At 37.0% G+C, this 22,101-nt stretch overlaps 1 protein-coding gene across 3 annotated transcripts in view; it reads right to left on the bottom strand.

The window, feature by feature from the left end:
* NEBL (nebulette) overlaps positions 1–22,101 on the bottom strand; it is a 252,215-nt gene that overhangs the window by 167,393 nt on the left and 62,721 nt on the right. For 2 of the 3 annotated variants that reach the window (XM_032183080.1, XM_032183078.1), the window contains exon 3: positions 10,570–10,654. In XM_032183080.1, coding sequence (XP_032038971.1) covers positions 10,570–10,654 — 85 coding nt within the window. Of the gene's footprint in view, positions 1–10,569; positions 10,655–22,101 lie in introns of those variants that run through there. The other variant, XM_032183076.1, reaches the window with a different exon arrangement.

Below are 22,101 nucleotides of genomic sequence, written 5' to 3'. Positions count from 1 at the left end.
AGTAACTGCTAAACAAAATGCATAGTTATTAAGGCTCTTCAGAAACAGACATACATCACAGTTAATCACATGGGAGAAGTCTATGGGTAAATCAATATTTTCCTTTTTTTCTAATATAGATCTAAAGAGTGCATGCACTCTGTGGGGAAAAAAAGAAATAACTGCATCAAATAAAAAGATATAATCATGCTCACAGAAATTCTGTTCTATAATTCTACATATCCCACCACAATAGAAAATATGCAATGTTTGTTGCATGCCAGAAAAAAATATATGTATATATTCAACTACGGGACAAACGCAGATTTGAGGCCATTTCCAGAGGTATGTTAAAGTAGAATTTGACCTCTTAATCTACAGATAAACTCATATACGTGAACTCTATCAGTTTGATTTCTCACATGAAAGAGAACCATGAGCATCTGCAAATCAACACAGCAATGAGCACGTTTAAGAGTGCCTCGAACTAGCAAAACTGGCAGGTTGAGTTTATAGCATCAGAAATATATATATATATATATATATATATATATATATATATATATATATATATATATCTGAAGAGTAAAAGAGGCTCTTCCTTGGGGAGGAAAACTTCACAAGGGGTTAAGAACCAACTTCAAAACATTTTCAAAGAACCAATACAGTTAAGTGAAATATAGTCATTAATCATATTCTTTCAACACATTAATGTAAGGACATGAAAATAAGGACAAGAAAAAATGAAGGGCAAAATTAACCTTGCCTCTAGAAATTTTCAGTCCAGATTCTCTGAACTTTGAGAAGAAATTACTAGGGATGAACAAAAAAATTGGTTTCATTATAACAAGACGGATGACTAGCTTCGTTCTTTGGTAAGAAACAGGTCAGTACTTCTGAAAAGATGAGAGTCTAAAATGAGGAGCTAAATGGAAGCCATTAATTGTCACAATGTGAAAATGCCAAATGGGTTAATCCAGTGCTTTGATGTACGAAAAATTCATTGTTATCATCTCACACTGGAAAAGAAAATGTTGAGCTTTTACTTTGGATGAGAGGATATTAACCAAAATACTCATATGCCACTTACAAATTATTAAATATGTCAGCCACTGCAGTGTGCTGTGGAAAAAAAAGACATAATTTATCCCCTCCATTACACAAATGCAAGCATAGGGCAAAGACCAAGAACATCCTGGAGGGTGACAGTGGCAACATTGAGAAAATAAAACAAATTCTTCTAATTTAGTGCATTGACTAAAAAAACCCTCCTGAAAATTCCTTTCTCCATCCTGGGGTGAATAAGTAAAGGCAGACAGTCATTCTTTTTAATGCTGACATTACCAATACCCACCACTGGATCACACCAGTCACCCATTTAGTCAAGTTTCCTCTTTCTAGTCAAAATACGCATGAAGTGTTTCAGGAAAAAATGGCAGTGTCAGCAAAAAGAAGTGAGACTACATGGACCCCCTCTGATTAAACATGGCAGCACCTGAAAGACACAGATGTAAAGCCCAGAAAGGGAAAAAAAAAAAAAAAAAAAGTGATGTGGCCTCATTTTCTGCCTTCAACAGTTTCTCGCTACAGCTACTGCTAAATAAGAGAGGGCAAGGGAGCAAACTCAGTACTAGTACCTTGTTTTCCCACAGGGCTGTTTGTTCCCTAGCTCTGCAGTACTGCCATTCCCAAGGTGAGACCAGCGTACTCTTCAGTTGAGGGGCCACTTCTGAGAGACAGCATGGACAGGTCTGCACCAGTCTTGCTCTCTTCAACCTGCAGAGCCCTTCCACACAGCAAAGAGAATGCTGACCCCCCAAGCATCCCATGTGCCACGATGTTTCACAGATGCTCAGTTTCATTTCATTATAACTTTTCAGTACTTAAAGGGGGTTTATAAAAGAGATGAAGAGTGACTTTTTGCTCAATCAGATAATGACAGGACAAGGGAGAATGGTTTTAAACTAAAAGAGGCGACATTTATATTAGAGGTTAGGAGGAAATTCTTCACTCTGAGGGTGGTGATGCACTAACAGGTTGCCCAAAGAAGCTGTGGATGCCCCATCCCTGGAAGTGTTCAAGGCCAGGCTGGACCAGGTTTTGGGCAACCTGGTGTAGCAGGAGGTGTCCCTGCCTATGGCAGGGGGGTTGGTACTGGATGGTCTTTAAGGTCCCTTCCAACCCAAACCATTCTATGGTTCATGCTTCAAATACCACTGCTGAGCTAGTATATAGCCCTGGCACTAAACGTGAACTGGAAAAAGATATATACCCATTATATAGAGAGGAGATATATATCCATTATATAGAGAGGAGTATTCCATGGGCCCAGTACCAAGTGCTACGTGTTTTGAACATAACCAGAAAACTCTAAGGGAAAGAAGCCACACACAATATGGACAAAAAACAGTACACACTGCTGTCTTTGGGACAAGGAATTTCTTCCTGTCCCTCTTTTAGGTATACAGATATGTCCTCAGCATCTGATTTGCAGTCCATGGATGCCTCATTTAGGAAGATTATTCTGTTCTTAATATTAAATTCCCTGTAACTGTAAGTATGTTTCCTTCATTTCGGTTTAAATTTCATGCAGTAATGCAACAAAAACATAAATAACAAGAATCACAGCATCCCATTTCCTGCAACAGAATTGAACAGAGAAACCATTAGCAAAAGATCTAGTTCCAAAAATCAAAAGCAAAAAATAAGTTCAAGAGAACCAGTAGGAAAATTTGTCAACACATAAGGAAAAGAACATACATGTCAGTATGGTCAAAGCTCAGTGAATTTACCCATTCCCTCCCCACCCAGGAAAAAAAAAAAAGAAAAAAAAAAAAAAAAGATTTTTTTTTTAAGATTAGAATGTAAGAGATTAAGTGCTTTTTTTTTATCATAGCAATTCTGATAACATTTTAATAGTTAAATTAATATTTATATTCATTGTCCCCCTAAAAAGTCACAAAAATTTCACTACTAGTGCTGATTCAGTTAAAAATTTTACAACTAAACTTAGAAATAAGAGCTATGAATTCTGTGGCTCCCTTTTGTCCCTTTTCTAATAATTCTATTGTATAACTAGAGGTCACTTTCGATTTTATTGATCCTAAGATTTTCTATTAAGGATGTCCTACTTGCTCTACATTGATTCAATGTCATGAGAAAGTCTATAAAAATGCTTTTGCTCAATAAGTACTCTATTTAACAATCATGACCACTCTTGCCCTCATCCTAGCACAAAAATTATCTGTATTTCTCTTAAATGCATTATCCCTTCACTTTTTACAGTTATACTATACGTACAGTACATCGAAAAAAGATGTGAAAGAGACAATGTATAACTTTTTACATCAGCATATGCTAGAAAAATACATCTCATCATATTCATATTTTTTGCATCCTACTTCTGAGTCTTGGCAAAGGGAAAAGTGATTTTTCTCCTATTACCAAGTATTTTACAGACTTCCTAATTTTGTGGGCAGCAGGAACTCTTTGCACTGCTTGCTTCTGAGTCTCTGCAGATTTTTTTGCTCTTAAATAGAGTTCTGATTTCCTCCTACCAAATTCATGTTTTCAAATCATTATGGATAGCTGCAACAGGTCAAGCACTAATAAAAAAATTGCTGGCTTTCGTATCATCAAATCATTAGCAAAAAGCTTAGGTTAGGTAGGTGGACATTTTCCATATATGCTCACATGTGTGTCTGTCTAAAGTTTCGTCTGAATGTTTTGCAAGCATTCATATTCATATTCATATTTGCTTCCCCATGTGTTTTTCCCATGATTATCTTTGCAGAATTTTTGCAGAGAAATAAAGAAATGCTACAAAACAAATGGTCTAAAGCACTTGTTTTGCACATGCACTGAAGCCTGTAGTTGTGCCATCAGATATAATACAGATATACAAAAGAAGATAGGTTCAGAAAAAAAGAAATTTACTGCTTTTATTCACATAGCTTATCCTACTGATCTTCAAGGCATTATCTGACCCAAAAAGAAAATAGATGAAAGAATAGTCAGCCCTCAACATTGTAAGAAATATATATATATATATATATATTTAAAACACAAGGAAAAAAAAAAAAAAAAGAAAAAAATACTACTATATAAGCAACTTCTTTTACACTGACTAGGAAATTGCAATTGGATGATACCAGGGGAAAAAAAAAAAAAAAAAATATATATATATATATATACACATATATATATATATATAGTACCAAGACCAGGAATCAACATATTTAAGTCTTAAGACAACTTAATCTAATCTAGTGAGACCCCACCTGGAGTACTGTGTTCAGCTCTGGGTCCCCCAGCACAAGAAGGACATGGACCTGCTGGATTGAGTCCAGAGGAAGTCACAAAGATGATCAGAGGGCTGGAGCACCTCTCCTATGAACACTAGCTAAGGGACTTGGTATTGTTCAGCCTGGAGAAGAGAAGGCTCTGAGGAGACCTTATAGCAGCCTTCCAGTACCTAAAGGGGGCCTACAGAACAGCTGAGGAGGGACTCTTGGTCAGGGAGTGTAGGGATAAGATGGGAGGAATGTCTTTGAACTAAAAGAGAGTAGGTTTAGGTTGGATATGAGGAAGATATTCTTCACTATGAGAGTGGTGAGGCCCTGGCACACGCTGCCCAGAGAAGCTGCGGATCCCTGGAGGTGTTCAAGGCCAGGCTGGATGGGGCTTTGGGCAACCTGGTCAGGTGGGAGGTGTCCCTGCCCATGGCAGGGGGTTGGAACTGGGTGATCTTTAAGGTCCCTTCCAACCCAAACCATTCTATGATTCCACGATCATACAAAGTTTAAGCAAGCCTTTCTATTTCTTTTCTACTTCAAAAAGAAGTCCATAATTTTATCTTTTATCTCAACAGAAGACTTGTAATTCCACCTGTGAAATTAAAAGAATTTCAATACAAGACCAGTGTGCCACTAACATAAAACCAAGTTAATGTATTCTGCACAGAAAATCCCTCTCAGCCTCCGAATCTGTTTATCAGCTATTATACATGTAGTACTTCACACCACTTTGTGGCTTTGCTTCTGGTGTCTCCTGACCACAGCGTTACAACTCTTTTTTCTTTACTTGCTGGTCCAGCCCCTGTGACAGTGAGGAGCAATGGACAGGAGAGAAGGGGAAGCACTACTTTCACATCCTGAATCTTATAGCTTGTCTAGTAACTGCAAGTGGGAAAAAAAAAAAAAAAGGCAAAAAAAAAAAAAAAAAAAAAAAGGGTAGATATGCAGTAGCGCTTGCCTGTCTCTTCTGTAACAGAAGCCCAGAAGCCAGTCCAGTACAGACGGGATGTAGCCAAAATCCCTCACCCATTCAGCAAAATAACAATCAGAAAAGGCAACAACCATTTTTCCAGAAGACAAAAATCCATTCTGCCTGCTGCACTCTTGTCGAGCTATGTATTATTCACATCAAGAATAATCTTTATGTCTTTGACTCATGCAGATAACACAAGTCACTTAAACAGTCTTCAGAGGAGAAGATGAACAAACCACAAGTTGAGAAAATCACATTTGGTGGGTGAGCACAATTTACAAAATGCTGCTGTGCAGGGGCTCACAAGGGAGTGTGGCAGAAACTCCTGCAGGCACTCTGGGATTATTGTCATGCACAAACCCCATCAACTTGTCCAGGACTTGCCACTCACACCCAACAGTGAGAGAAGAGAACTGAGAAGGACTGTACTCCTTTTATTCTCTTCATACACATAGAGCAGGTTGGGTTCAGACCCTTGGACAAGTGAAGAGAGAAGCAGATAAATAACCTGTACTTGATGGCTTTCTGGAAAAATCCCATCTCTGTCAAGCTCCAAGAGCTGTTTTCTCCACAACTTCCCCAATTAGCTAACTCAGAGTACCCCAGGAAATCCAATAAATGTCTGCTTTAGTAATCTATACAGCATTTTGTTCCCCTATAGCATTCCCTGTAGCAGTTCATTCCAAAGACTTCATAAAAGTACATAAATTGAAAAAGTATTTAAAATATCATGGAAAAGAGTTAATAAAAAGAATCTACTTGGAAGTTTTCTAGCACATATTTTTGGAATGGAGAGGCAAAGAGAAAAGGGCAAGAAAGGAGAACACAGAAATGAAGAAACAAGGAAGAACAGGACAGAGAGGAATCTCAGAGAATAGCTGAGATTAGATGGGACTGCTGGGAACCATTCAGTTGTTCCCCCTGCTCAAAGCAGTAAACTACAGGTTGCTCAGGAACGTGACCAATCCCAAGATTCATCATGAAAGAAGTATAAGAATTTTCTCTCAGATGGAAAAAATATGCTGGGAGCTTCCAAGGACTGCAATCTCAGGCTGTGTCAGCAGAGATTAAGACAGGAAGGCAGTAGGATGGTACCTGTGATTTTCTGTCACATTTCTCAAGACTTACAAAGTAGGTTTTCTCAGGAAGCGCTAGAGTATGAGAATCCACCTTAAACCTTAGCCCTCCCTTTGATCCGACACTTCAATACCCTCCCTGCCAAGAACCACTGCAGAACATCTCTGTTTCTGCAAGTTGAACTGGAATCACTGCTTTTGATCTACACAGCATTGCCACAGACAAGAACTAAAGACTGGGGAGCAATTTATACTGTTATAAAGTTAGAGAGATCAGTAGCTAAGGCGAGCCAAAGAAGGTACATGAAGGCAATTCTTAAGTAAACATAGCAGAGAGGAAATGGCTGATTGGAAACTTCTGTACTTGAGCTCATCCAGGAGAGGCAAGTGCACAAGAAAAGGATCCATTGTATGCTGTGGAATAAGACTGCACGCTAACTAACCCCCTACCCCTAAAGGTAGGGATTTTTCTTCAGAGAGGCATAAATGTTGGTTGAGACACTGTATCCCTGTATATGCTCTTTATTTAGAAGATCTTAAAACTAATTTTTATTCAGAGAGAAGGCACACTGAATGGGGTAGTTTTTCAGGATGGTAAAGCACTTCCAGCCTCTCCTAAAATGCATTTGTCTCTCCTTCAAACTACAGAGTTGAATGAAATCCCATGGAAGCAACAAGCTAGAGGAAAAATACTCTGAAATTATACTGTATAGAAGGAAAACATTCCCTGTAAAGCTTTTAAATGTAGCCTTTTGACTTCTTAACAACATAATTTTTCAAGTGTTCTAAAGAGCAATCCATTTTCTATCGACTCCTCCAGAAAACAATGCTTTGGTTTTGTTTGTTTTTCTCTTGTCATGTTATGTCAGCATGACAGGTTGGCAACTGATGCTGACCTTAATGGATTCTTGATAGAGGACCCAGGACTGCAATTTAAAACGCTGTCAATTGCTGCTTAAACGAAAATCAAAACAACAAATTTACAAAAACATGCATCTTTTAGGTCATACAAGATTTAATGGTGTTTTCTTTACCAATTCCTCCTGCTTAGCTATTTAGGATAAACAATACCTCTAAAGCTATGGATTTTTAAAAGATGTTTGGAGTCCACGGTTGTGCCTCTTCAAAAATTAAAAGCCTTAAAAATGTTTACTTAGAAACTAGAAAGCAGCTATTACTGTAGGAAAGTATTTCTTTTTACTCAGAAGTTAACGTAATTTTTATGTTACCTAACACAGAATTTGTTCAGTCCCGAATTGTCACTGCATTGGCAGGAGATTCAAGCAGCTCTGATGAATATTGGAAGGTAGTAATAATGTGATTCTATCCAGCCAGCTTTGGTTTCATAGGAAACACTTTTCTTGAATCATGTACACACTTTTTTTCTACTGCATAGCACTGTAATAGAAGGAGACCTGAACAATGTAAAATTATGTCTCAAACATCTGTTTCAGCTGGGAGTCTTGCTACTTTCTCTGTAAAGCTTAAGGTAGGACAATGGACAAAACAGCCAATAGGGCTGATTCAGGATGGCAATTTCTCTGTCCTTATACTCTTCAACTCTTCAAAGTATTTTAAAAAATTAATCAGAAGTTACAATTTTGTGGCAAGATTTAAACTAGAATATAGAAAGTCCTTGGATCTTAATTTCAGCATTAAAACAACATGAAGCAATACCAAGGATGCAGATGTCATGAAATGTCATGGACTTTCTTCCAAGTAGATCATAGTAGATTCCACTGTAATTTAGTACTATATTTGCTAATCTTTTCACTACCTAAAGAGGCACCTTTCAGAAATTAAGGTTTTTTTCCCCATCTCCAAGTTTTGAGTAGATCCTTATCGAACATTTTATGCCAGTGCAATGGGAACAGTTTCAGCAAGTTTATGCATAAACAAATTCCAAGTTTCTCGTTGATGAAGGTACTGTTTATCCAGACCTAGAACAACAACAGACCTAGTCAACAACAACTTATCAACAGAGAACAACACCAATACAAGTTTCCTTCCACAAAGCACCATGTCACCATGTTTCAAATAGGGTAGGAAAAGCAGTTTCTCCTGTGGGCTCCAGAAGCAGACAACTCTCCTTGTCTTATGCAACATTTAGCCAAGATAAAATAGATACAAGTGCGTTTGGAAAGTGTGAGATACGTAGATGTACTAAGCCCATTATGTATTGGGATACGACACAGCCCTTACTACCTAAGTTTTAATTCAAACTGGTACCTATGAGTTGAACTCTATAATTCCCTGAAAATTCTCAACAGCCCCTAGTCCTTCAGAAGGATTACCACAATAACTGTGGATAAAGTAGACTGATTTAAGAAAATGTATGCTTATTAAATGAGATTCTAATCTGTCTGGACTTCATACAGGAGCATTGTCTTCTCTCTAAACATCCAAACAGGATTCCCCTATTCATACTTTTCTAACCAAATCCAAACAAGCTCTCCAGTTAAAGCATAAATGTTTATAGAAAACAGTCCTATTAATATACTTTTGCCAGTATATTAATATACACTATATAGAGCCACTTTCCTGAGGACCTTATAGATTAAGACTCCTGGTTCATGTGGGAGTCAGCGTACAAAACTGTAAGCCTTCACAAAAGGTGTGAAATCATCTCAGCTTTGTTCACCAAGGGCTCCAGAGGCAGCTGAAACAGCTGAGAGGAAGTCAGACAGCTTCTCTTCCTCTCCACATATCACTGAAGATCTGTCCTCAAATTAGAGCATAGCTCCTGTAGCTGAATCCTTATAAAGCCCCATCAGGCAAACTCACCTATGGTGTACATGGTATTCTGGATATAAGCACAGAGATAGACAAGGGCAAAGCATACATCCAATTACTTTAAGTTTTTGCCTGAGATTTGTATATATCCATCTGCATATGTATGCACACTTGTGCTCAGACACACAAGACAATCCACTGAATAACTGACAGAAGGAGCAGTAAAGTGTTCCTATTCTCCTGAATCCAATCATTTTTCATCAAACCACTAGGAAAAGAGTAGACTTAAAGTTTATATTATTTTAAACAGACTTTTACAAAATATAGCTTACACATTCCTGTTAACACAATGTAAACTATGGTACATGGAACCACCGAACTACAAAACAGTGAAGTAAACTCCACTCTATAATCCACAGAAATCCAAAAAACTCTCCTTCTTCTTGATGGTAGAATTTCACCACGAACAAATTTTGCTTAACCTTAAGATCAACAACCACAATGGCAAAAGGTAAAGATTTTTTTAAAATTTATATTGTGCTAAATATCTGTGCTGATATTTCTCTTTAGCAGTCCTTCAACGTGGCCCATTAATCTACAAAGTTCTCAAACAAGAAAGCTCTTAATGCCTCCTGTATGTTTTACGCCCCAGGCTTTATTGCATTAATAGACAATAGTAATTATCAATTTATAATGAGAGATTGCAACTAAATCCAGAGTAAAGCCACAGTAGAAACAATTAACTTTCACCAAATAAAATGGAATCAAGTATTACCAATTGTAATTTGGCCATAGCCAGGCCAATTTCCAGTGTCAAAAGTGAAACACTAGAAAAGAGATATTTTAGGGGGAAAAGATCAAATACTAAGGAATTAATATCAATTAAAAATGTATATTGTGGACTACTGGGTTACAGTCATAAGCAAATGTGATGTTTGGGTAACAAGTCTTCATTGCTTTTTTTTTTTTTTCTCCACTTTTTACCATTTAATTTCAATATTTTATTAATTTAGGTAAGTTTCTATTTATAAATTTTTTATCACATCTGGCTTACAGAACGCTTCATATCTGAGTTCACCAGGACATAATAGATCCATAAATGGATCACTCAGTCAGGCTTCTAGATGTTTGCTAATGACAAATTAATTGTTTGCTAATCACACAGCTTTGAAGTTTGATGTAAGCTAAAAGTGACAGTTCGTCTAAGGCAAATGAACTCTCTGGGTTCAGCTATTAAATTTCAAACATTAAAAAGTACTTAAAGAGATACTTCAAATACTATTGAAAATGAGAGATTTCAGTGACATCAATGGAGTTACAATTGCATGATAACTAGCCTAAGTGAGATTGGACATAAAACCCTAAGTTTTATAGTGTTATTTTGACCTACAAATATTACTTCCTGTTAGAGTGCTACTACATATCAGTATGAAGAAATTAATACTACTTCCAAAAACTACAGAGAGGTGGGGCTGGTAATCTAATAATGAAACACGAGAATTACTTGATTTACCTGACTCTGCAATTCACTCTGTTGCTTCAGGCGAAGATTTTCTGGTGTATCAGCCACTGTAGTGAAGGACTGCTTTGGGTAATGTCTAAAACAAGAAGCACAAAGCCAAAGGGTAAATATTTACACATGATAGAAAGTCAAATGCATCCCAGTACTGTTTCCTAGACTGTACAGAACTATTTCAGAGTTTACTGAGTTTGTGATAGAAGTATTTAGTCTAAAAATATTGTGTCAGTCATGCCTTGCAAACACAACAGGAATGAGTTCCTGTAATAAGTCTAAATACCACCCATCATCCCGGCCGCTGTCTATTGAGACCAACAGGACAAAATTTGTTTTCAATAAAGTGAACAAAAGTATGTTTAACTGCCCTTTCTTGGTATAGTCATGTGATGAATGAAGACTGAAGTAGAATGCCTTAAAATATAAGTGGTATATATAAATTCAAAAGTTCCATAAATGAGTACAGATGGAGTAGCATGGTGTCTTAAATCCATTAGTGCAGAAACCTGAGGGATCAAGACAGGTTATACCGACAATCCAGGTACAGAAGGTCAAACACTTTAATGGTAAATGTGTTGATACACTGTTGTGTATAAAAGAAAAATCATATCTACTACCAAAGATTGCAATGGTTCAGGACTGCAATCTATTAGTCATCTCTTTTTTGATTTGAAATTTTACACCACTTTAACACATTCCTACTATTTTCTCTGGCATTTTAGACATCTTTAATAGTAAGACCCTAGTCATCATACTTAGATTTCATTTACAGAACTATGATTTATTCATTTTCATAGATTTATCCTGTAACCTTACTGCCAAACCAAAAGCTATCTTATAGGAAAGACCAACAAAAGAAGGAAATAACAACAGTAGACAGGCTATCCCAAAAGACAACATGAGGCAGAAACATTTTAATGAAACTGATTCTTACTAATTTATTTCCAGAACCTTCAGCCTCAAACCAAAAGATTCAGCTTACAATTATGTGAGGCACTCACGCATTCAGTTACCACTCACAGCTTCTCATGTCTGTCAGCTAATCCATTTGTGCCTCTAACATTTCAGAGGTAAAACAAAACAGGCATAGCATTTTAGACACAATAACATTCGCAGCTTAATATCTGCAGAGGGAGTAAGCAGTAAGTAAGAGTCAAAAGACTGAGGACATACAGTATTAACCTGGAGTTTGCCCACGCAAATGTTTCTCTCTAATATGTTCTTTCGGAAACTAGTTCAGTCTCTACAGCTCCATTAGAAAATTTCTCTGCTTTGCAAAGATTATATATATTTTCAATCAAAACTGTAAGTTTCGTTTTCCATTTACAAGTCTTATTTCCATGAAGTGTGTGGTTTCATAGTTAATTTTTATCTGACAGATGGAGGACTAATGACACTGCACGTTTAAAAATTTAAGGTGAAATACATTCCCACCAGTCATTTGTCTGGAATAGCCAACATCACTGAAAACCAGAAAAATAAAATCCCAGATGTGACACAATCCAGCCAATTCTTCTGCAGCTACAGTCCTCCCAAGCCCACCTAAGCTGTAGCTCAGGCCACAGGAAGCAGTGTTTCATTCAGCTCATGTATATGCTGAAGGAGGCTGCTGCCTGTCTTCCTCCCTTCTCAGACCAGGGGCTCCCCATGGCCAGGTGGTGCCAGGGAGCTGAATGGCTCAGTCACAGCTCCAGCAGTGCATGGGGAGACAGGACTGGGCTTTGCTGAGGGCATAAACTGGAATCAGCACTTGCATGAAGCAAATGTTATCAGCACAAGAAAGTGCTGAATGCCTTGGAAGAGGCAGATACTTGCAGAAGTGAAGTTTTCTTCCCCTTTATTTCACCTCTTCCCTCATCCTTCCTCATTTGGTATAGAAGAGAAAGACAAACGCCAGACTGGCCACAAGGAGGGCCATGAGCTCCATTTGGAAAGCAGCAATGGACAGATGGAGAAGGCAATGAGCCACCTCACAGTCAGGGTTTGCTGATATCCAAGGAAAATTGTAGCAATGAAGAGTGCGCAGTATAAGGAAAGGCAGCCTCAGATATCCGTAGATAACTCATGCAGACAGCAGAATCCCTGCCCCTGAAATATCAACTGCCACACACATGATTCAAGAACAATGTTAGGCAAATGTCGAATGCCAAAACCATTCCCATAAAGTTTCATAGCACTGCTTTCTATTGTGGTTATGTACTATGACCCTGGTAGCACAATCATGACAATCAACTGTACTCATCCCCTTTAACACAGGAAGCACAGAGCAGGAGACAGCTCAGGTGGCTTTTTTTTCTTTTTTTGCCTAGTCCCCTTGTGAATCCATGTAACACTGAAACAGGTGTCCAAGTCACAGCCCTCAAAACCTGCTGGCAACAGCAGCAGAGGTGTTTCTGTAAAGCTAGGCTCCCAAATTATCCTCGTCTTTATTCTGAAGCATATGAGAGTATACTTTGTCCCTATCCTACACCAGCTTTTATCTCTGATCATTTGCAAATCAAATGGTTTGTTCCACAATTAGTATTCAGAAACTCACAAGTATTTCAACAATCAGAGCAAATCACTTGGGCACTGATGTTATCTAAGATCGTTACTTATTTTAGAAACAGTAGCTCCATATTTCAAGTGGAAAAGATATTCTTTGTCTTGAACAAGTGGTGCTTTAGTATGCTTCAAATGACAGTGAAAACTGATTATATCAATGAAAAGTATTTACACTTGAACATGGAAGTAAATAAATAGTATTCATGACAAAATGAAAAAACAGCTGAAATTGAAATCAGCCTTTAAACTGATCATATTAACCATTTATCACAATGTATTACTGTGATTAAAAAAAAGAATCATTTAGCAAAATTAAATTAGCAAAGTATTCCACTATGGGCTGTCATTTTAGCTGTAGCTGATTTATGAAACCACCCACATGGTTTATCAACCAGAAAGACACGGTTTTATATGCATCCTTCTAATTTATGGAAATTCTTGCCTCCAAACCATTAAAAACACTAGCATTAAATTTAAATCCCATCTTCAGCATTCACATATGTTTTAAGCTTACTGACACTGTGTCTTCAGAATCACTAAAAATATCAGTAATTAAGATATTATATGAAAACTATCTATGATGCATTGTAACGCTGCACAATTTTGACTGAAATAGAAGGTTTGTTGAACACAAATGTTAAAATGATCAAATCTGCTTCTTAACTATCAGATTAAGACTATACCACATTTCATTAGACGGGTCTGAATAGGGTGAGTAAATGGATGGCAACGGCCTTGAACTCACAGGGCTCACAGCCCCTGGTAAGCTGTTGCTCAGTTTCCCTTTGTCTGAGGTGACGTCTGAGGAAAAAGCTGAGAATTGCTTAAAGAGGTTGATGTCATGCCAGCTGCTTAATAGCAGTGTCCAAAGGATTTTGTTTGTTTGTTTTAAGCCTTTGTTACTAGTCTAAGTCTACTTAGCAATATGTCTTACCACACTAATGCTATTAGGATTAATCCTGTATAAAGACCTATACAAGAAGGTCCAGAACAAATCAGTATATACATGATGGTGCTTCTGCTATGTACTGCATTGCTAGCTTCTGCTTCACAGCCTGATAAATAAATTAAATCACAACTCAATCTCTGACTGTATGAGAAAACACCTTCACTTTTGAGATTTGGAAACAATAATAGCAAAACCTTCAAGAATTCAGAAAATTACCTAGGAAAGTTTCTTAGCTTTTCCACTGATGAATCATAGAAAATTTCCCAACTACTTGTTAGGCTTTCATCAGCTTTTCCACACTTTCAAACCAACAAAAGGAATAAAAATATGTTCTGAAAGATAATGGGATGAAGATTCAGCTTTCCCTGTTCTGAAAAAGGTCAGATTCAAAGTCTGAGATAAATTCAAGCCTGTTCTGAAATTAACATGTTCGTGCCTCGTTCTTGCTCATTCTGATTTACCCAACATTTAAGATATGACTAAGAGATTTTTTGTGAGTGTATTTTCTAACTGTAATGTTAGCTGTCACAGTTACAGAATTACAACACTTAACTAGATTTCTGTCAGGTTATCTCTTCCCCTAGAATATCTATTCTAAATTGTCCACAATGTACAAATTGTGGTATCTTTCAAACAGAGAATATCCACAAGCTACACAAATGAAAACTATTTACCTTCTGCTAAGAAGAGGGACAGCTCTATCAAATCTTTTCAGAACACCAATTACCATCACTGTCTGTCACATCAGGCTATACCTGTCCTCTCCTTATTTTTGTTTCTAGTTCTTCTATTTCAAGTCAACTGTAGAGGACAAGGAGGTTAAGAAAAAAACAAAAAAAAAAAAAAAAAGAAAGAAAAAAAAACAACAACAACAAAAAAAAACACTTGTTTTCAGTTGCTGTAATGCAGACTGGAAAAAATAAAAATAAAAAAAAAAAATGAAAATTAACGAAATGGAATTAAACCAATATTACAAGAATTACAAAAAACACGCAGACTGCTGTGTGTTTTCTGAATTCAGCACAAAAACACAGAGGAGAAACACAAAGCAGCAATTAACTTTCATATGGGAGACATGAGAAGAAATAATTTACCTAGAAAAAGGAGACAAGATATTAAGCTCTCCTCAGCCAGCAAGTGTTTAAACTGGCAGCTTACCCCCAGGTTTGAAGACTCAAGGGACTACTTTCCACTCCTTACCTTGAAACCATGCCATTGCAGGGAAACCTTGCCCATGGCTGACTTCTTGCTTCAACCTTCTTGTTCAGTTGCACTTCCTCCTCTGAAACTCTGAGAGGGATTTCTCTGGGTTTTCTGTTTTGTTTTGAACTTTCTGTACAAGATCATTTATCTTTAAAATATTATAAAGTCTTTTGGATTAGGAATAATCTAAGTAGTGGGTAACACCGTTTTGGTACTGCAGAACTCAGGCAACAAGGCAGGCAAGGAAGGTTTGACAGCTCTCCACAAAGGACAAAATTCTTTGTGGCTTCTGGCATCTGCCCTGCTGTATGAAGAATAGGCACTCTGGCTGTGATTCGTTTGCTTTAGAAAATAATTTTCCTCTCTTCATCTTCTATTGTTCAAGGGATTGCTTTTTGACATACTTAATTTGTGCATCTGTATTTCTTATTTGAAGTAGAAGAGACAGTTGTTCCTGTATGCCCGCTAAATACAAGTTCATGCTTATGAGAAAATTCCCCTAGAGAGGTGACTTTGGATTGGTTTGCAGGAGATTTAGAAGAGAGGGATGTCCACAAAAAAAATGTTAGCAAGGATATCCTATCTGCTTGTTGGGGTAAGGCAACCCTCACAGTCCTCACTTCTGGAGCAAGTGAAGGGCCACGTATCACTCTACTGTAGAACCAAACCCATGTTGCACAGCTTTGTGTTACCAGCCTCACATTTGATACCTTTTCACAGAGACTCGTATCTAGGGCTGCCTAGAAAAGTTAGGGTTAGGGACCACATTAAATATTCTGACTGTATTTGGCCCCAAGAAACAGTGTCTTACTGTCCTCCAGCTAGAGGCTGAAAAAATGAAGCTTTTAACAAAAGACAGCAAGGCAGAAAAATGATCACTACATTTCAGAGCAAACAGCATAAAAAATTGAATAGCCAGTCCTAATATCAAATTTCATGGCTCTTACAATTTGAAATTCCATACAGAAATTCGAATGCATCGAAGTAGTAGAATGGCTGTCTCAGCAAATGCAAGGCATATGATGAAGAACATCTGAAATCACAGGAGTGGACTACTTAAAGAAATCTTTAAAAATACAACAGAAGGGATACGCAGGTCACGTCTAAGAACCTTGCCATATGACAAAAAGAAATGGTTTAGTGCAGCCAGCTGGCCTCCAGATTTAGGGGGAAAAAAACTAAAAGCCCAGCACCATGGACTTTAATAGCAGAATTCCCAGAATTTTCACTGTAGCCAAGCTCTAACTTTTCAAAAATTTTCATTTCAATATAGCTATTCCTCAGCTATATTGATAATTCCTCAGATGCCAATGCTTGGGGGAAATAAATGAATCTTCCTATCTTCCTATCACACTGAAAGCCCTGAGCCATGCAGGAACCCCTATTAATGGACACTGACAGCAGATTAAAAAGTGAGAACTATTGGAGCAGGATCCACAGAGGATCAAAAAGTTCAGGGAAGGAAGAGGGAGCTCTGGCAACACAAAGTGAAAAACAAAGACGTGACTGCAACAGCAAAATCTGTAGAACACTGGAAACCTCTCAACAAAAAAGACACACACCTTATATCATTTGCCAGTGCTAGACTGCTACCGGGATTACAGGCAGTGAGTTTAAAGCTCACCTGGGTTAATATATTACCTATACACAGAAAGCTCCATAGGTTTGTAAGAAAATTTTTTTTTCTATTATTTTAAGTGATCACCAGTGACACATCGAAAGGCTGATACCTCAAAATTTCCAAATACTTCCCCATGGCATGACTGTTATTATTTCTTTCAAAATATCCATGAAACAAAACCCCATAAATGCAAGCAGGAAAAATCACAGTCTAAAGCAGAGTTTCTCAGTACCTTCACTTGCTGATTTACAGCAGCAAATCTAGTATGGTAAGCTAACACATACCAACATCCACAGCTGTTATGGCTGATGCTGTTTTATCCCTTCAGCATCTCTTTTAAGAACCCCAGTAATATGACACAGAGATGCCACAAAAGCAGTATGCAACGCACAGATCCAAATGCTTGGTTACTTCAGCATAGCCCTGACATGCTGTATATTTATGACACCTGTACAGAGCTGGTTTGCTCAAATTCTAGGGTTGACTGGGGTATAATTCATGCCTCCAGCAGTGACAAATTTACTTACAAATTTCCTAAATTTTCCTATCAATTACTCTACCAGCAATGAATAGGTATCTCAAGCAGCATGACACTGAAATATGCAAGTAGCATCTAAATTCTGCCCTTATGTGATGTGTGCACTTTTTTATCCCGTAATTCTGATATTTTTTTTCAAGTAGTAAGAACTTTTATGCCAAAAAATTACTCATATAAATGCTTTCTCTGCTTACCACAAGCCACCATCTCTGTACATGGCCAACTGCAAGGATTCCCACCTTATATATCAAAACTACCAAATCTTGCTGGGTTTACAGGGGAATGTTTTGTAATTTCCTTTCTTCCACATACTGTCATTTCATCACCTGATTTCTAATAATAGGTGTATATATACTCAAATCATTTCCATAAATCTTCTTTGGTTAACAGAATCTTTTTTGATTCAGTGAAATGTGTCAAAGACTATATAGGTGATTTATTTAACCATTTCCTTACCTAAAGGAACACTGTATTTATTACATGAAACAGCACCTTTACAACTACAGTTGCTTAAACAACATTCTTTCCCTATGTTCCAAAACCACACCTCATCTATTCCTATCCTTCATACACAACAAGGCACTTTTAATGAAAAGTCATCATTACCTCAGCCTGTCAGACTTACAATGACCGACTCTCTCTGTGCTTGTATGGCAAGTCAAGCTTTGTCATGACTGATGAAGGACACGAAAAGCCCACCCAGCAGCAGCAGTTTAAGACACGCTAGAAGTGACTTCTTAAAACATTAACCAACAAGGATTTCAAAAGATGTGTTTACATCAAACATCATGATATTAACAAACAAAATACATAAGATAAAAACTGCATTCACCATACAAATATTGGAAAAATATAGGCATGGCACTGCAACGTTCACAAAGGAAAATTCTAGGGGTAGTAAACACCACAACCGTCTGGTGTAGGATTTTGTATAGCCCTATGTGACTGCAAATCCTGAGAAGCTGATTGTAAATCAAGCTCAGTTACAGGATTTGCATCTTACTCTCATCATGTCTGTGCTGAAACATCTATCCAGTCAGGTAACATTGGTTAAACATTTTCTATTAGCAGAAATTAAAGTTTCTTGAAGAATATCCAAGAGTCTGGGCATTTTTGCCTGGAATTAGAGTCCCATTCAATTGATGAATGTAAAGAAAATGGTTTCACCCCTGAACTATTATTTTTTCTATTCATTGTTATTAATGCTTTCTGCAGCATCCCCATGCTTAGCATTCAAGATAAAGCCAAAACACTGTACTTGTACATGTTTGTCATGCTGAGGAAATCTTGCCAGTAACCACATCTTATAAACAGGTACTTAAGACAAGATCAGGCATTCAAAAGCTCCTAGATAATAGGAAGTACCCAGTACATGGACTGAAATGGAACATCTAAATGGACATCAAAATTTAAAGCTTTCTGAAACAAAGTCCATCTAGAAGTGGAATACAAGCAAAACTTGAATCTGTCCTAATTCCACTTTTTTGTCTCCCAGGTTTTCAAATGCAAAAAGTATGAACTTTCATTGTAAAAGAATTAATGGCAATAATCTATGACAGAAAAACATCAGAGATCAAGAAAGAGTGATTATCTACTGCTTACTGTATGTATTAAGCCTTCAGTTCCAAGAAAATAATCAACTGAAATAATATTTGCTACCAAAAATATTAAATTTACATGTATTCATTGAAAAACTGTTAGTTTATATATGAGTAGATCACAGTTGTAATGTAACTGGATTACAGCTGTTGTACTTCTAAAACTGAAAGAAGACAACTATAAATAAATAAATAAACCCAAAACCTGGGAAACAAAACATGGACTTTTTTTTTCTAGTTTCCAGCTTCCATGTTTTCTACTACATAACTCCTCTGTGTAAGCTGACTATTTTTAATTTTTTTTATGCTTTTCTTTGCTTCTTTTGCAAAACTATAAAGCCAAGCTACATTAGACAATTCATTGGTGCTTCTGAATTTCAAATTTATCCTTCCAATACATTGTAAATAGGGACACTAAAAGCCACCTGGAAGACAGAATTGCTAGAAGGACATCATATTTCTTTTGACCTTGCAGAAATTACTCTTTAGATGGCTATCAGCAGGATGGGAAATCTAAGGACCCTAAAAGCCAAAAAGTTATCTGCTAAGTCAGCTGTTTCCCAAGCACGACTGAATGACTTCAAGCACTACGGGTGCTCAGCCATCCTGAAGTGTTTAGCCATCCATGTTATGTACTACTACCCTTCAGAGGGACTGCTTCAGCAAGTTACTACAGAGGCAGACCTAATAAACAGTAATCTAAGTAACTGAGGTGTTATTAAAAAAATGGGGGAGGAGACCAGAAGGGAGATGGAAACAACTGGTTTTGAATATCTTAACACCGTTACCTCTTTAACTGTAATTGCAGTGCTAAGTATTTTTTCCTGTTAAACTGTGCCAACACCAGCAACTCTAAGCTAGCAGGGAAAAAAATGTAAATTAAACAGAATTATGTTTACATGTGTATCAGAGTAAAAAATGGAAAACCTATTGTTTTGCCAAGTGAAAAATGACAAAATCAGTTGGGTAGAGATGCCACTCTGTTTTTACATTTCTAACAGGGTTGGCAAATAATAGTAGTAATATACACTACTATTACACAACTGTACAGTTGATTAAAAAAATAATAATAATCCATTTTTCTTTATCTTTCAGCATCAGAAATAAAGAACTTGACCTGTAATTCATAGCAATTTTATATTTTATTTATTTAGAAATTTCCTCTTTAGCAGGGCTTGTAGTTGCATTTCTTGTAATACAGCAGAAATTTCAAATCAGTTAATACTGCAGAGAAAAATCCTTGAGAAAATGTGAATCTGCATTGTTTTATTAAATAACACATTTCTAATAATTTCAAAAATGTACTACTTTCTTGTTCACATGCTGTAAATTTTAAGTATGTTATTTGTACAGTTTTATGAACTGTCCCTGTTGTAATGTATCCACTTACATAAAATGAATATTAGAAGCACAAGAATGCAAAAGTTTTATAGCATGTAAGATTTCATATTATGGCACATTTACCTTCACAAAATTATTTTATCATACATCCAGATTTTGCTCACAAATGAAGAATACTTTCAGTAAAGTCTGTTTTGTCCAATTCTGCTGAAGCAGTAACAGCATATAAAAGCTAACAGTGTAATTTTCAATGTAAATCCTTGGCAAAAGTCACAATGACTGACAGTTTTGGAATAGGATGTCATATTACACAGAAGATATGGTCTCTATGTACCAAATGCTAAAGCGTATGTACTCAGACCAAACTACAGATGTTTCTTTATTTACTGCGACAAAGCAAAACCAGGTAGCATATTTTCACATAATATCTTTCAAACACCCCCAGAACTGCTGCATACATTATGCTTTCTGTTCCTTATGGACTGTTAACTATTTTCACAATAAACACATAGAAATTCTCCACCAGTATTGCTACAAAACTGTACTTTCCCCTTTATTTCCTTGTTGCTTTCTCTATTTTCTCCCTGTTGAAATTATCCTGCCACCCTGAAAGTATAGGAGTTGATGTCACAGTTATTCATGTTTTCAGCAAAGACTTGGGCAAAAGAATAAGTTTGAGGTAACTGATAGAGCACGAGCTTTCTCATCACTTTCTTGGTCATAAATCCTAAATGACACAGACACACACCTTGTTTTAGAGACCAAAGCAACTGCACTGGATGCCATTTGGGGTGACTTGCACAAGTTTCCACAGTGTTATTCAAACAACCAGGACCTGATGACATCTCCTGAGCTTTTCATTCCCTTAGCCTGAAGACCAGCAATCCTCACTGTAAATCTGCATCTTTCAGCAACTTCAGATCAAAAGGCAAAGAAACCTCTTCTATCTCTTCCCTGGAAAGAGAACAGCTGCTGAATGACTGCTGATATCCTAACAAAAGAATCTCTTAAGATGTAAAATATTCCCCCCAAAAAAATATGTTAGCTGAATTAACATACATGAGGTACACAAACTATTTCTAAGTTAATTTAGAAAGGCAGCCTTCCCAGAGCATACACCAAGTATTTTAATTACCAAGAAAAAGAAATGTGGAAGAAAAAGTAATTTCCATGAGCTATGTAAAAATTCAACCTATACAAGAGAGAAGATGCAATGTCACACTGTTAGATTAAGTACAAAAAAGTGAATTATGGAATAGGCAGAGAAGAAAGGAAGTCATCTAACCATAGAAAAAACAGGTGACATACATAAGATGAAACGAAAAATGAAAAGCTGGTGCTTCAAATCACACAGCATAGCTGTTAAATAGCATTTACACCACAGGAACACAGACAACCTGGGAGGGAATTCATAGTCATGAAAAAAAAGTAAGTCAAACATCTCCCAGTTCTCTTCCTTATGCTTAAATGCTGCAGACAGGTCACAAACCTGGCAGATGTCACTATCTGGTCCCCCTTCTACACCCACTACTAAATTCCTGCAAACACATCAGCTATATATAGCCAGAACCCTCAAACACGGAACTGAATCCATTTGGAATACAATGGAAGACATCTTTATGAGTAGGGGATAAAGAGAGAGAGAATAGGAAATGGAAAGCACACTATATGTAGCTGCTATATTTAAGTTCACAGTGACACGGTGTTAATAGCTGAACCTTGTTCATAAACACCT

This window comes from Aythya fuligula, chromosome 2 (genome assembly GCF_009819795.1).
Source record: "Aythya fuligula isolate bAytFul2 chromosome 2, bAytFul2.pri, whole genome shotgun sequence".
NCBI classification, from domain to species: domain Eukaryota; kingdom Metazoa; phylum Chordata; class Aves; order Anseriformes; family Anatidae; genus Aythya; species Aythya fuligula.
Note: the sequence above shows the minus strand (reverse complement) of the source record. Positions and strands in the feature narration are given on the sequence as shown.